Below are 14,875 nucleotides of genomic sequence, written 5' to 3'. Positions count from 1 at the left end.
GTTGTAGATTGTAATTGGAAGAACTACCTGGAACTGAAAATGTAAGCAACCCATTTCTGTCATTTTACCCAACACCTATATAGGGAGGGATTTGTCTCATACATATTTTTACCTACGTAGTTTTCAGAACAACAAATATACAGTGGTCTCTAAATATTCAAGATCTAAAAATATTGATAAATGCACTAGCAAGATAAAAAATCACATAGGTAAGTCACTTCTTGTGGATCTGCAAAATACATAATTCATGCCGGATTTCTTCTTTTCATGGTATGAGAATTTCAAAAATTGTCTTCGAAAGTCCTTAAAAGGTGTTTGAATTCGGCCATGAAAAAGGTGTACGAACCCTGTTTTTGCCTGAAAGAGAGAGCGAGAGAGAGAAAGTTAGAGAGCTTGTCATCTCCCTGGTGCTGTAATGGCTCCCGACGTGAAAGCAGTGAATCCGTTCGTCGTGACATTGAATTCAAAGCAGCTTCAGTGACATGAAATGGAATGTTTATTCAAGGGTTAGCACACAAATGAACCTGATTTCATAGTCGTGCTCACAATTCCCAAGCCCAATTTGTACTCTATATTCCTAGACTGTCTACCGGAGATTACTGGAGTCGAGCTTCTGTCCTAACTGCATGGTGAAAGGCAGACAACCTCACCTGTTGAAAGCATCATTGATATTGGACTTGTGTCTAGTTTAAACCTTGACTGAAGAAACATTTTTATCTGCGTTTTTTTTTTTTAAAGGGAAAAATGCATTTTTGTGTTTGATGCACCCGCGTGACAAACATGCTATATACCGAATGAGGTGCTTGAACTTGTTGGAATGTTTGAAGATAGCTTTTGATATTTTTATTTTTTTAAATAAAAAAAATATTAGTTTTATTTTCATTTATATGTACAGTAATCCCTCGTTGTATCGCAGTTTACGTTTTACTGTTTCTATACCCTGCAAATTTTCATCATACATTGTGTCTGCACCAGACAACACACAGCAAATGCTATTACGAGGGCAGGCGGTTGAGGGCTTTCTGTGAGCGTGTGTTAGGTGGGCATGGCCATCTGTATTCATGAGTGTGATAGGCTTATATATGATGTCAGTCAAACAGCGGGGCGGGCGCTAAAGTCGATATGGCCACCCAAAAAAACTGGAAGCACAGCGACTGCTAGTATTTTAGCGCTTCGTTACATTAAAAAGAAATTCAGCAATTACTTTAAAGAAAGTCACAAGAGTGTAAAGAAAGATTAATCACTAGCACATGCTCCGTGGATTGCTATCAGGTCGGTGAAGAGACAGAGGCGGTGTCGGTAGAGAAAGCAAGACTGGCTGCAGGTCCAGCCTTCTGCTCCGGCTAGGTTAGTAACAACTCTCACAAGCTACCCTGACGAGGCTGTATCTTGCAAACGCCAGATCCATTACCCATGAAACTGATGACCAGGAGCTACAACTCATCTGTTGTATTTTAGTCTTCATGGAGGCCTGTCTCCTTCCGAGGATCCCCGATGCAAGCGTGCAGATAGCCGGCCGCTCTCTTCACCGCTTTCCGACACTGAGAGAAAAAAAGCTAGGTGTTACTGCACATTGCATCCTCTTCATACTTTTTATGACTAATTTTCCACATGATGAATCACGTAATGTATACAGAAAACTAAAAAGTGTTTTATTTTTAATGTGTTACAATTGAATAAATAATGTCACATGCATATTTGGTAAAAGAGATCTCAAGTCTTGGCTATATATTATAGGTTGGGAAACACCATTCAAATACAGGCTGTGGAACAGAAGGCCTCCTGGGAGTTCATGGCCGCATAGTAATCCTCAACATATGAAGTGTCTAGTACACACACCAAACTCTATACTTCATGAGGGTAATCCCTCCTATATGAAATGTTTGTACTTTGAGTGAAACAACACTGAGTACACAGTCCACACACGAAGTGGGGCAAAAAGCTTGTTGGTCAGAAGTTGACCACACACTGTTGTCAATGTCCAGTATATACACAACCATTTGGAAGTTTAGAGTCACCCAGACAATTTTGTTTTCCATTAAGAAAGTCACACTTTTATTTATCAAATGAGTGATCCAATGTCCGTTTTGTTTTGACCATATTATTCTCTTCCTTTTGTTGACCAGACTCAGATACAGTGGGGCAAATAAGTATTTAGTCGACCACCAATTGTGCAAGTTCTCCTACTTCAAAAGATTAGAGAGGCCTGTAATTGTCAACATGGGTAACAAAATCAAAACAAAATCACCTACAAACGAGCAAGATTTCTGGCTATCAAAGATGTCCAAAAAGATCCACTCTTTTTCTTTATAATGGCACCTGTTTTAACCCATTATCAGTGTAAAAGAAATCTGTCCACAACCTTAGTCAGTCACAATACAAAATTACAGATTTTAAGGTGCAGGCTCAAACAGCCAGTAAAATAAACTAATTCATGTCCATTTCGTACCATTTAAGCCCAATACACACCTGTTGCAAACTACTTGGGGATTTTGGCGTTGTGCCCCCGCCACACTTGAAGCCGATTTCAGCTGCGTTGTTTTCAGATTTTGTTCTTTAGGTGACGTGTTTTCAGATCATGTGACCATTCAAGATGGCGATTACAAAGATGAGCACTAGCTGAATCTATTGCACCATGATCATCCAGGAAGAGGGATTATCACTTGCAAGGCTCCTTCCCAAGATTTTAATCATTTATTTTCCTTATACTGAAGTTTTCGAGTTTTTCCTTGCCCGCATGTTGGTTTAAGATCAGAGGATGGTGTAACTGTAACCTGTGTGAGACATTTTGTGATTAAGGGCTATACAGATAAATGTATGTATGTAGCAAAATAATGTAGCGGCTTGTAATCTGGAATTTATGGTATTTGGGTTTGGAGTCCGAGATCAGTAGTTGAGAACTCTCACACCAGGCCTCTGAGCTTGTAGAGAAGTTTTTAGGGGTGATGTTTATCTTATATTTTGGTTGCCAGTTAATCGCCTGTGCGCTTTAAGCAATTATTGATATGAGCACAATCCAGGAACAAAATAGTCTTGTATGTCGAGATATCACTTAACCCATAAGCACTTCTGCATGCGCAAAGGTTTGACAAGTTTTTCGGGGGGGGGTTGTCTTTTCAGGAAGAGGATGGAGAAGTTGCTGTTGGAGCTTTGGAGCATATCGGACAAATCTTCCCTTGCCGGGTGGCTGCAATCATAACATTTGTGGATGCTTATGTATGGCGTCAGGACCTGAAACCTACGATAGAAACATCTGCAGTTTTTTTGATGTGCTGTAGCATATAGGTACAAAAGGACTTATTTTATACGACAGTAAAAGGAATTTCCCTATCAAGGTCAAACTACACATTGTTTAAAGTTGTGCTAGACAGGGATGTTTCATAGCACTCTTTAAATGATTAAATTGACTGGTCCTCAATGCCTCTGTTTTGTGACACACCTTCAAGAAGAATTCCTTTGAAAAAGGAAGTAAAATAGGAGAGTTTGTGGTCAATATTCATCGAGACAAAATGTATTACTGATAAGTTTATAATTTATAGACACTTAAAATGGGGAGAAAAGAAATCATTGGTTTTTGAACTTGCAAGGAGAACAGAAGAGAACTATACAAAAACCTTTCTGATGCAAAATTCCAACCTCTATGAAAGGCCCTGAGACCCCTCTTAAAAAAAACAAAGAAATCCTAGGTTTCAAAACAACTTTCAGCCCTAATAATGGGTGTTGAAAATTAAAAAGGTTAAAGGCCATATACATCAAAGGTGCATCTGTTGCTGGCAGAGGAGCGGGAGGTGTCTGCTAAAATATCTAGAACAGGGCCTTCAAACTCGATTTTAATGGCGGCTGACAGAGCTTGAGTCTTGGTGAGTTTGATAAAATAAAAAAGTTATTTTATATTTCTCTCTCTCGCTCTATATATATATATATATATATATATAGAGAGAGAGAGAGAGAGAGAGAGAGAGAGAGAGAGAGAGAGAGAGAACATAAAATATTAAGAAGAATATATCTGAGTTGTAAAAATAATTATAATGCATATTTTATTGGATGTCTTTGGCCTTTAAATTTATGTTAATGACCTGTTTTGAACAAAGCTTTTCACACACTTTGCTCAACGGCAAGAGTCCACCAAAAGTTACTCACCACGTGCATGTACTGTCCTTTAAACTTCAGTTCAACAGCAGTGACAAAATCATCCCCGCAAGGAGCATCCATTTCAAACTCTTATATTAAAGTCACATATTAAGTTACATGTTAGGGCGAGGGCCTCCTAATATCCTCCCGCGGGCTGCAACTGGCACTCGAGCATGTTTGAGACCCCAGATTTAGAAGGTTTCATTGCAAAATCAACCTAGCAAGGTCCTCATTTTTAAAGATATTTTTATTGAAAGTTATTATCCTTTAGTGTTCTATCACCAACAACCAAAGTGAGGGTGGTGATAAAGTATATTGTTTGTCTGTGTGTCCGGCCACCCAAAAAAGGGAATGGAGTTCATATGACCACTATCTTTCACATAGTCAGGTAGTTTACTATAAATGTGAAACATTCCCAAAAAGCTGACTTAGCGCTTATGGGTTTGTTGACTTCGCATTTTTTCCTAGAAAGAAATTCCACTCACATAGGCCAGAACAACATTGAATCTTAACATCTTCTACAGGGAGTCGGGTAGGTTACTCTAGATGTGAAAACATACCCAAAAACCGGCGGCAATAGGTAGAGCACTTGTCTTGGGACCGAGAAGTTGCAGGTTTGATTCCCTTCTCCTCTGAGTTAAATGTCGAGGTCTCCCTAGTCAAGAAAGACACTAAACACTTAATGCCCCTAATTAGCAGGTAGGAACACGACACCGTAATTGGTGTGTGATTGTGTGTAAATGGGTAAGTGTGAAGCACATTGTAAAGCACTTTTGGAGGTTTTCAGTGACTTTAAAATCGCTATATAAATGCAGACCATTTACCATTTGCATTAACCCCAAAAAACTGATCCTGCATTTTTGATTTTGCTGACTCAGCACCAGATTTCTACTCCCCCAGACCAGAACATGTCTGGATAGGATCCCAATCTTATTCGGGTAGGTCACTCTAGGGGTGAATGACCCTGCCAAAAAGGGAAATGCCACCCAAAAAGGCTTTTGCGTCTCAACACAGATGATGCTCTATTAGTGCACAGCCATTCCAATTTTTTTTATTTACATCGGGAAACCAAAACAGCGCTCAAATGACACAAAAAAGCTTGTTCAGAACAATGGATGTCCTTTCATTTTTTTCTATTGAAAACAAAAATGTATATTAATGTTTTTTCTGCAGCTCTCAGCATCCGAATGTAATATCAGGAGGCAATTTCATAGTTGTTATTGGTTGTTCCTTTTCGGTTTTGTCATTGCTCATGAAATTTGGAGCAATACACAAAAGCAAGGAGAGATGTTTGAGGATGGCTGGGTTTATTGTTATCATTATTTTTTATTAACAGCGTGGCTGCATCCCTTTACAGATTTCAGTTCGAAATGTGCGGTTTCTTTCACAGAGGTTATTAACTATTTTTTGGTCATACATTTTTTTTTAAATACTCGTATTTTGAGAAATTTGCATTTGATAAACATGGCATGAGCCGCTTGACATACCCCTCCCTTTTTTCATTTTAATAGCACTACACTCAGACATACTTGGAATAATGCCGATATGGACTGGGTAGAATTATGTCAGCTTTATTTTATTTTGGTAGATAAAAAGAAAAAGTAAAACATATAAATGCCGTGACTTATTCTCAAAAACTGCTGTGAACATTGACAAATGTCACATCACACAGAGTGACTCAGTTAAAAATTTAGGTGTCATATTTGACCCTGATCTAACCTTTGAGATGCATGTAAAGAAAATTACTAGAACCGCTTTCTTCTATCTTCGTAACATTGCCAAAATCCGTTCAATACTGTCTCAGTCTGATGCGGAAACTATAATTCATGCATTTGTTACCTCCCGTCTCGATTATTGTAATGCACTACTCTCCGGTCTCCCGAAGTCCAGAATCAAGTCTCTTCAGCTAGTACAGAATGCTGCAGCGAGGCTTTTAACTAGGACAAAAAAGTAAGATCACATAACACCGATTTAGGCTAACTTGCACTGGCTCCCAGTGAGCCAAAGATGTGACTTCAAGGTTCTCTTAGTATTGTACAAAATCATACATGGACTTGCTCCCTCTTATCTTTCAGATCTGATCTGCCCCTATGTCCCGGTCTGAAGCCTACGATCTGAGAGTGCCGGTCTTCTGGTGATCCCGAGAGCAAAGAAGTGTTCTGCTGGATCGAGAGCGTTCTCCATCCGGGCACCGGTGCTGTGGAATGCTCTTCCCCCTGAGATCCGATCTGCAACCTCAGTGGAAATGTTTAAATCTAAACTTAAAACTCACTTCTACTCCATTGCATATGAATAATAACCTACTCTTCTTGTCGGCTGAAAAATAGTCTGTGTAACATAGTGTACTAATCTGTGAAGCCCTTAGAGACTTATTGTGATTAAGGGCTATACAAATAAAAATGACTTGACTTGACTTGACTTGACATATTTTGCAGCTTTCAACAATAAAGTGATTGTGTTTTTTACCTTAAGGTTTTTTTTTGTTTGTTTTGTTTTTCTTTAGAAACCATTGTATTCTGGATTTGACCTGCATTAAAAAAAATTGGGGTCAAGTTGTTTTCTTGTTTAATACAATAAACACATCATTTCAGAAGAATTTCCATATTTGGCAGATTCAGTTCAGTAGTGTAGCGTATTCAACGTTTAGTCAGAATCAAAACATGTGAGGTGAAAACTGTGTTTAAAGTAAATCACATAGATATGTTATTTGATACTGGTGGAATGTGAGGTTGTGGAGCGGGGCGTTAGCTTGCATTTGCGCATCAAAGGTTGCCATGACAAATCCACCTCAGGGTGTCCACCCCTCCTAGGAGACCGGAACCCAAAGCTGGTACACGTCTCACCTCGCAAGGGCAGTCTGAATTTGGCCAGCAACAAGTGAAGAGGCCATATCCTAACAAAAACAACTTGACCAAATCAAGTCTCAGCTCAACAAGCAGCCAGAGAGCCTTGCCAAGTCAGTAGCCAAGCTTAATCAAGCTAGCGACGAAACCAGCGGAACAAAGCCAGCAACCACAGAGAAGCCTCAAGCCACCAGCAGTCATCACTTTAACTTTCTCCATTCTGTGGTCCTCATCCCAACCGGCTCTCAAGCCTACCAGGATTCCGCATCGTTCTTACAGCAGAGGACATAAAGACTGGGCCGTCATCGACGCAGAACTTTGCAGAAAATCTCGTTGTTGCTATATATATATATATATATATATATATATATATATGTTGCTGTATTGATATTGGTGTGATGTAAAAGTGGGATTTCTATCAAAATACAATCACGTGATGATCAAGCCAATGTTGTATATCCAAACGGTGTCAGTTTAAGTTCTCAACTTCCTTTTTTTGTTTGTTTTCGCTAATTATTGTTTGTGTTCTATTCAAACTTTTTCAGTGGATGATAATTAAAAGAAAAGTCCATAAATCTAAGAGCGTGTGTGTCTTGATTAAAGTATATTGAACTATCAAAAGGGTAAAAAGAATTCACCTAAAGTGTGTGTGTAGCCACCCTTCAGAATGACTAGACAAGGTTATTCATTCGTAAAAGATTCGTAAAAAAAGGATAGAATAAAAAAAAAAACTAACTTTGAGTAAGTTACCAAGGCACTAAGCATTTGCATTTTTGATATTGTGCAATCAGAGCCCAGCAATAATAATTATAATGCAGCCAATTAATTATAAAATAGGTGCTCATATTGAATTGAAGAGATTGTTTTTATTGTCATTAATTTTAACGTTGTAAAAAAAATGCATGCAAAAAGATTAGACATGGCACTCCGGGGTAAACATAAAATTAGGACTGAAAAAAAAAGATGACTGTCAGGATAAAAAACATTTACAACGTAGTGCCTAGAGCCTAAATTAATAATGCAATGTCTATAAATGAAAAGAATAATACATTATAACATTATTACAATAGTGAAGTCAAAGTGTTTTACATTAATATTAGGTGATTTAGTTCAATTAGTTAATTCTAACGATGACTGAAACACCACAATCAGCCTATTTTCATGTAAGTTGATTTTAATCTAATTTTAGGAAAATATGTCTTCTTGTGTGAATATGTTTTCACAATGGAGTGATTTTTGCTCTGTTACTTTAACAGACAAGCTGATTTTTTTGGACATGACAAAACATCATTTGTCGCAGTTTTATGTGAACCATTCCTTCAGACACAAGATAAAGAAGAAGGGTGAGTTATGTGCAGCGAAAAAAAAATGATCGGGTTTTTTTGAATGCCGACTTTGAACTAACCCATAGCATGATCCTGATGTATGCATTTTTGTAGTGAAAGATATTTTGTTGGATATAGAAATGGTCTGAAAATAATTTTGAGCTTTTAAGTGTTCTATGTGAGATACAGGTCTAGACCATGACATCCTATACAAACGCAAATTGGAAGGTTCTCTTTTATACAAAATATAGATGAAAGGATTTGACACACATGTATTTCCAAGGGGAAGCGTGAGTATATAAAATATGGTTTGCCTTGAGTGTTTATTTTCGTTTTTCAAAAGGAATCTTGAAGAAACCTGATGACGCCCGCTCTGCAGGACTTACAGTCATGCTAAAGGAAGAAGTACAATATATAGACGAAAACGAATAATGACTTAACGATAATAACTAGAATAATCTACAGTCCGATATGCTCCTTCCAGTGCAAAAGGATCTCCGTACTGGATAATTGGAGGAGATTGGGGGATGAAAGGAGAAGAAAAAGACGTCTACAAGACACACGCAGGAAGTAGTTCCCTTATGGCCGTAGTGGTTAAGGGCTCCAAACACCAGCCCACCCACCACCACAAAAAACAGGTAACGGTCGTTCGACTCTAATATTTCTCCTGTGAGCTCATTTGATTTAGTCATGAAGATTGCTGAGCTGAAGGCCAATGCTCTTATCTGCACATCCTGTTGATCCACAGGGCCATAAATCCACAATGTTGTGTGCAGAAAACAACCAAAGAGAAATGAATTCCTTTCACTGACGGACGTTGCTTCAAAGGTAACGAAAGCTTGCAGTCTGAGATTTGCAGTAACACTCAAAAATAACATTCAGGCTATTGAAAAGAAGGTTAGGTTTGAAACATCAGTTTGGTTCTGTTCATCAGCCACAATCTCGGGGTCAGGTTGAGCGCATGGACAGGAACATCAGGGATAAAATTGTTCAGCCTTTCGCTTCATCTAAGCCTAATTGGCTGCAAGCTCTTCCGTTGGCATTGATGAATGTTCGAATGTCATTAAATTCTACTAAGGGTTGGACGCCATTTGAGTGTCACACTAATAGGCCATCTCAAAGGGTTTGGTCCCACTGGGACTTAAAACACTTAACTATCAATTTCTCTGGATTGAAGGTAGTTAGATGTTCCCCCTGAAATCAAATCAGTTTGGTTCAAGGCTACTAAACGCAAATGGTTTGATCCCTGGTGGGCTGGTCCTTTCCTGGTCACCGAGCAAACCGGTTTGGCTGTGCGTCTGAGGGGAAAAGAAGAGACTTGGTTTTACTTATCATCCACACGGCCCGCCAAAACCACCTCTTGCTCTGAGTTTCTATCGACAGAGATGGCGGACAGGAAAGCGTGTCTCTGCATGAAGCGTTATCGGCTGCTCGTTGAGGACATCGATCAACATCATTCAACGGAGGTTGATTCCCAGTAGGGCAACCTGGGACCAAGTGGTTTGGCTCTGGGGTCCTGAAGAGGCTAGTCACAATTAGGACGGACTTATCACTACAAATCAACTCCACAGACTCAACCAGGGTCCTGGTCTGGCAAACAATCGGAGTCCCGTGGACAAAACGTACCCATTATTAAATGTGATATGCGAATGTGAAATATCACAGCAAAGCCTTATTTTGAATCAAATTGTTGTTGAATGATTTAATGCCACATGAGCAACACATAACATAATTTTGCTGATAACCAGATATTTTTTACTTTGCTAGCGCTGGTGCTAGGTTTGTGGGGTGTGCGGTGGAGGATGTTTTTTGCTTACCAAGATTCAGGAGAATGATCCCCAATTGTTATTCAGATGACTAAGAATCTGCCTGTGCTAGTTTCATTGATTCCTTCTTTGTTTTTTTTAGAAGATAGGAGGTGCCCTCGGTGAAACTACATCCGGTGAAGGAAATTGGCATACAAGGGGAAGACCATGTGCTTGTCAGACCCACCACCTTTTGTGTTTTCCATTTCAGAAAGCTGAGTAAATGAGGATGAAGTCAGGTATCACAATGCTGCATTGACTATTCACCTCTGTGGGTTTCCTGTCTGCTTGAACCAGCTAGGAGTCAGAGATGCGCGGGAATGGCCGGAGTATTATGATGAGATTTACTGAAGAGTACGAATACACTCACACACACATAGATGGAGCAATGGTGCTATCATGAATGATCTCATGGTCTATGATCTGATACAATGAGCCCCCCCTTAAAAAAAAAAAAAAACAGAAAAACATGAGCCTCACTTAGAAGGAGCTGACATATTCGTTGGCCATCTTTCTGCTACCTGGAAAAACAAAAACATTTACATTTTCCCCCCCGTTTTTCTTTCTTCCCCTTATTTCTTGATTCTTTATCCTTTAATTTTTTTCTTTCCGAATTTCTTCCTTTCTCTTTATTTTTTTATTTTAATTTTTGGCTCTTTTCCTCATCCTTTTTCCTCATATTAATGCATTCAGTTGTTCATTTTTCTTTCTTTTTTCGATTTTCCTTATATATCATAACTGTGCCTAGATAGTGATTTGTTTGCGTACCACTAGAGGACGCTTGCATGACTTCAATGCGTCTTTTTAAGTAGCATAGATATAAAATTGGGCGTGAGTAACTCTTCTTTCCTTGTCACATCTGCAGATGGCAAGACTACTACAATAGTTGTTGCGTCCACAAGTCACAGAAAAAAATCCACACTCCGCCCCGTGGGAGAGTCGCGAGGGAGGAGCAGGGGCTTCGTGCTTACGCGCGTACATGTGTGTGAGTTGAACACGTCCAAAAGCCGATTACAGCTTATCTTCTCACTGTCATTCCGTCCTCGTCCATTCGACTCTTCTTTTTGTTGCTGCGCAAATTGCAAGCGAGCTTGCGTGCCTGCGCCATGGATTCCCCTTCAGCGTCTTCAACCGTGGCGAGCTGCGCACACCATGCGCCTACGCCTGTGGATGGACAACTTTTGCGCACAGCTCGGCGCCTCTGAGCGCCCCCCGAAATACGGGGAAAGTTCCACCGCGGAGATGGGCAAGCCTTGAGTCCAAATAGAAAACTTCAGAAAGAAAAACTACGCCATCAAGATCAGCTTGCCATGCAGAAGAGCGTGCGCTACAACGAGGGCCATGCGCTTTTCCTGTCGGTCGTGGCGCGTAAAGAGGGCAGCAAGCGCGGCTACCTGAGCAAGAAAACGGCCGAAAACAGCCGCTGGCACGATAAATTCTTTGCCCTCTACCAGAATGTGCTTTTCTACTTCGACAACGAGCAGAGCGCCCGACCTGCAGGGATTTACCTGTTGGAAGGATGCACCTGCGAGCGCACACCCGCACCCAAAATGTCTACTGCAGGCAGGGAAGCCCTTGAGAAACAGGTGGGTAAGGGTAGCGGACCACAACACATTCTATAGCTGGATTTCTTTTGTAAAGGGAGCTACACTGGGACATTTGTCTTATTTGTCTTTAGTTGTCCTGAGTCTAGCAAAAAACTTCACGATTTTTAGAGATAAAAATGACATTTGATTAACTACTCCAGACAACCACAATACATGACAAATTGTTAAACACATTATCAGTTGGGGAGAACTGACTGTGTGAAGTGTTTCCAATACTTATTTGACTTTTTGAAAACCAAAATATGAATAACCAATTCTTGATATTCTGGGTACATTGAGAGTCAAAAACAAACGCACCACTTAAAATGTGTTACTTAAGATTGTTAAGGCTCATTCTGACCATAACTTTTGTTCTACATCATGTTTTCAAAACAAGGTGCGAGCAGAGATTTTTTGTGAAAATGTCACAAAATACTGCACATGAGTGCGCGATGCGTGTAGGTAGGCCGATTCATACGGATCACCCAATCAAATTGCTCTGGATGTTTAGCTAGTATTTTTGCATGTTTAGAGTTTGTTTTGTGGGTTTTCATCATAAAGTGTTTCAGCAGTGAACATAGATTGTTGGATGAGCTTCAATAGAAAGGATTACATGGAGATGTACAGGGGGCTTGGCAGTTAGCACACCTGCGGTACAATTCTGAGGTCCTGAGTTCAAATCCAAATACCAGCCTTCTTGGGAAGAGTTTGTTTGTTCTCCCCATGATTGTGTGGCTTTCCTCACACTTTCTAAATACATGCATGGCAGGTTAATTGGTGACTACTAATTGTCACTAGGTATGAGTGTGTGAATAGTTGCCTGTGTCTATGTGCGCTGTGACTGTCTGGAAACCAGTTCAAGGTGTCCCCTGCACACTGCCTGAATATAGCTGGGATGGAAAGCAAAATGTGATACATCTAATAATAAATCAATTTCCAATATTTTGGGTACCCCCACTGCCCTGGCAAGGATATGCGGTTCAGGAAATGGATGGCTGGAAAAAAAATGGACGGCCAAAACGGGGTATTGTCAGAACCAGAACAGGAGAAGGACCCAGACGCGTAACGTTTACTCACAAGTTTATTGAGATATAGAGGAAAACAAATGCCAGCGATCCGGTGCTCGCTGGACGAGGGAAGCAAGCCGCTCACAGGATCTGATCAGAATGCGGAAGTGGATCTCCCAGATCGTAGCGTGGTCAAGCGGCCAAAACGTGTCGATAGCCGGAGCGGGAGATCAGAGCGTAGTCGGTGGTCAAAAACAGGGCGTTAGCCGGAGCGTGGTCAAAAGGATAAAACGGGTCGATGCCAGAGGCAAACGGGGAATCAGGAACAGACGAATGGTATACGGATGAAAACGGGGCCGACGGGAGCCAGAGTCAAAGTGCTTGCTTGCGTATGCAGAGGTTCGCTGACGGACCGAGCGGGCACAGGTGAGGGCAATGAGTAATCATGACAGGTATGTTGGTTTAAGACCATTACTGTAAACTGTAGCTGGTACTCTATATATTCTGTACTGAACTGGACACCAATGCGTCACTTTGAGTTTGCATGTACTATAATTGGTCCGATACAGAAAAGATAAGCATGGCCCTTACTTTATCTCCAAGCCAAATGTCATCATGTAAAGATCCACACCTGGCTCATCGCCATACGTTTCTGTTCCCTGTCTTATACAATTAAAAAGTACCCAATACAACACATTTAATTTGGGTTAATGATGCATTATTTTAGTTTGTGATCTGATCAGCCAGCCAGTCATTGCAGGAATCTCTACATCATGATAAAAGTGTGTGACAAAAGGCTACTTGCATCAGCAACAACAGCAGAGTTGGAACATCTCTGCAGTGTCAGTGTCTCCTCACGGGAGGTGATCCTTATCCTTTGTGCAATGCATCGAATTCCCTTTCCGTGCTGCAGTAGAGATACCATAAGACGTGTTGTCTGGACTTTGAAGGGACTTATTTTTGTTCCTCTAAAGAGGGGAGAAAAGTGTATCTCACTACCTGTTGCCTTGAAGATCAGAGTGATGCAGCATCAAGTTTTTGCGGTTTCTTAAACATTCAAAAGGTAGTCAAGCTGCTAATCATTAGCAGCAAGTTGCGGCTTTAAAACAACACATCTTATACCATTGGTTTCAAACTCGCAGCCAGCCGGCCATTTGCGGACCACATGACCATAGACGATAGTTCGCAAATGCTGCCACGATTATGGTGTACGGATTTAAAAAAGACAAAGACAAAAAAAGACATCAGCTGGCAAATCGCGATTTTGGTCTGAACTGTGTTTTAAAGCGATATTTGAAAGTAAGTGTACCGGTACTTGGTCGCTCCCGTAGAGTGAATAAAAATGAGCATCACAGAGAGAGACAGGCGACAGGGGGTGTGAAAGAAAGAGATGGACAGACGGAGAAACAGTATCGTAATACTTACACTTTTAAATGTGGGAAAAGAGAGACAAATTCCAAATGTTTCTTTTAGGTTGTGATTAAGCTTTTGTATGTATGTATGTATGTGTATATGTATACTGGAGCCATATCCCCCTAGTGGGAGGTGGCTAGAGTCAAGAACACATTCACATTTTTGACTTTCTGGGACATTGATACAGAGGAGGGAATTCCCAGCCCCCTCGCTCAACCCAACTAATGTGTTGCAACATATCGTTGGGAGTCATTAGGTGACCAAACCCTCCAATTCCAACCCCTAATGCCAAGCAATTGGTACCAATGTTGTAAGTCTTAGCTTTTAGCAGCACACAATGATTAGACATGCCAAATCCACTCGCACACTTCGGTTGGGTGATCCTTTTTGGTCATAATCCAATCCGAGCAAATACAGAGTGATATCGACCAATAACGAATACTTTGCTTGGAAATTTTATAATCAGTGAAAAATTGACACATTGCATTAGCTTATAGTTGCGTTAACGCAGCACCAGGCTTTAGGCACTGAAATTTTTTTATCTTTTATTAGACACATAATGCAAACTTAAACAGTATGAAATTTAGCTCTACATATATAGTTTAGAACTCTTTCAGAACACAAGTAAAAATTGCAAACCCTGAAAGCAATTAATGGAACTTAAACAAAGATAGAGATTCCTTGGTTTTCGAGGTAATTTGGGACCAGAACCACCCGCCAAAAGTGAAAATCCATGCAGTTGCGTCACACCTTTAATATGGCCCA

General features: G+C 40.4%; 2 protein-coding genes across 5 annotated transcripts in view; both read left to right on the top strand.

Annotated features, from left to right (window-relative positions):
- Positions 1–3,418, top strand: part of msh3 (mutS homolog 3 (E. coli)) — a 69,491-nt gene extending 66,073 nt beyond the window's left edge. The window contains exon 22 of one of the 2 annotated variants that reach the window (XM_088335108.1): positions 3,121–3,418. In XM_088335108.1, coding sequence (XP_088191234.1) covers positions 3,121–3,199 — 79 coding nt within the window. In that variant the 3' untranslated portion in view covers positions 3,200–3,418. Of the gene's footprint in view, positions 1–581; positions 778–3,120 lie in introns of those variants that run through there. The other variant, XM_088335109.1, reaches the window with a different exon arrangement.
- A 7,698-nt stretch (positions 3,419–11,116) lies between these two features.
- Positions 11,117–14,875, top strand: part of LOC148365836 (ras-specific guanine nucleotide-releasing factor 2) — a 78,809-nt gene continuing 75,050 nt past the window's right edge. For all 3 annotated transcript variants that reach the window (XM_088336269.1, XM_088336271.1, XM_088336268.1), the window contains exon 1: positions 11,117–11,690. In XM_088336269.1, coding sequence (XP_088192395.1) covers positions 11,415–11,690 — 276 coding nt within the window. In that variant the 5' untranslated portion in view covers positions 11,117–11,414. The remainder of the gene's footprint in view (positions 11,691–14,875) is intronic.

The sequence above is a fragment of the Urocampus carinirostris genome, chromosome 5, assembly GCF_059441175.1.
Source record: "Urocampus carinirostris isolate Australia breed hairy pipefish chromosome 5, RoL_Ucar_1.0, whole genome shotgun sequence".
In the NCBI taxonomy this organism is placed as follows: domain Eukaryota; kingdom Metazoa; phylum Chordata; class Actinopteri; order Syngnathiformes; family Syngnathidae; genus Urocampus; species Urocampus carinirostris.
The sequence above is the reverse complement of the archived record's forward strand: the minus strand, read 5'-3'. Positions and strand labels throughout refer to the sequence as shown.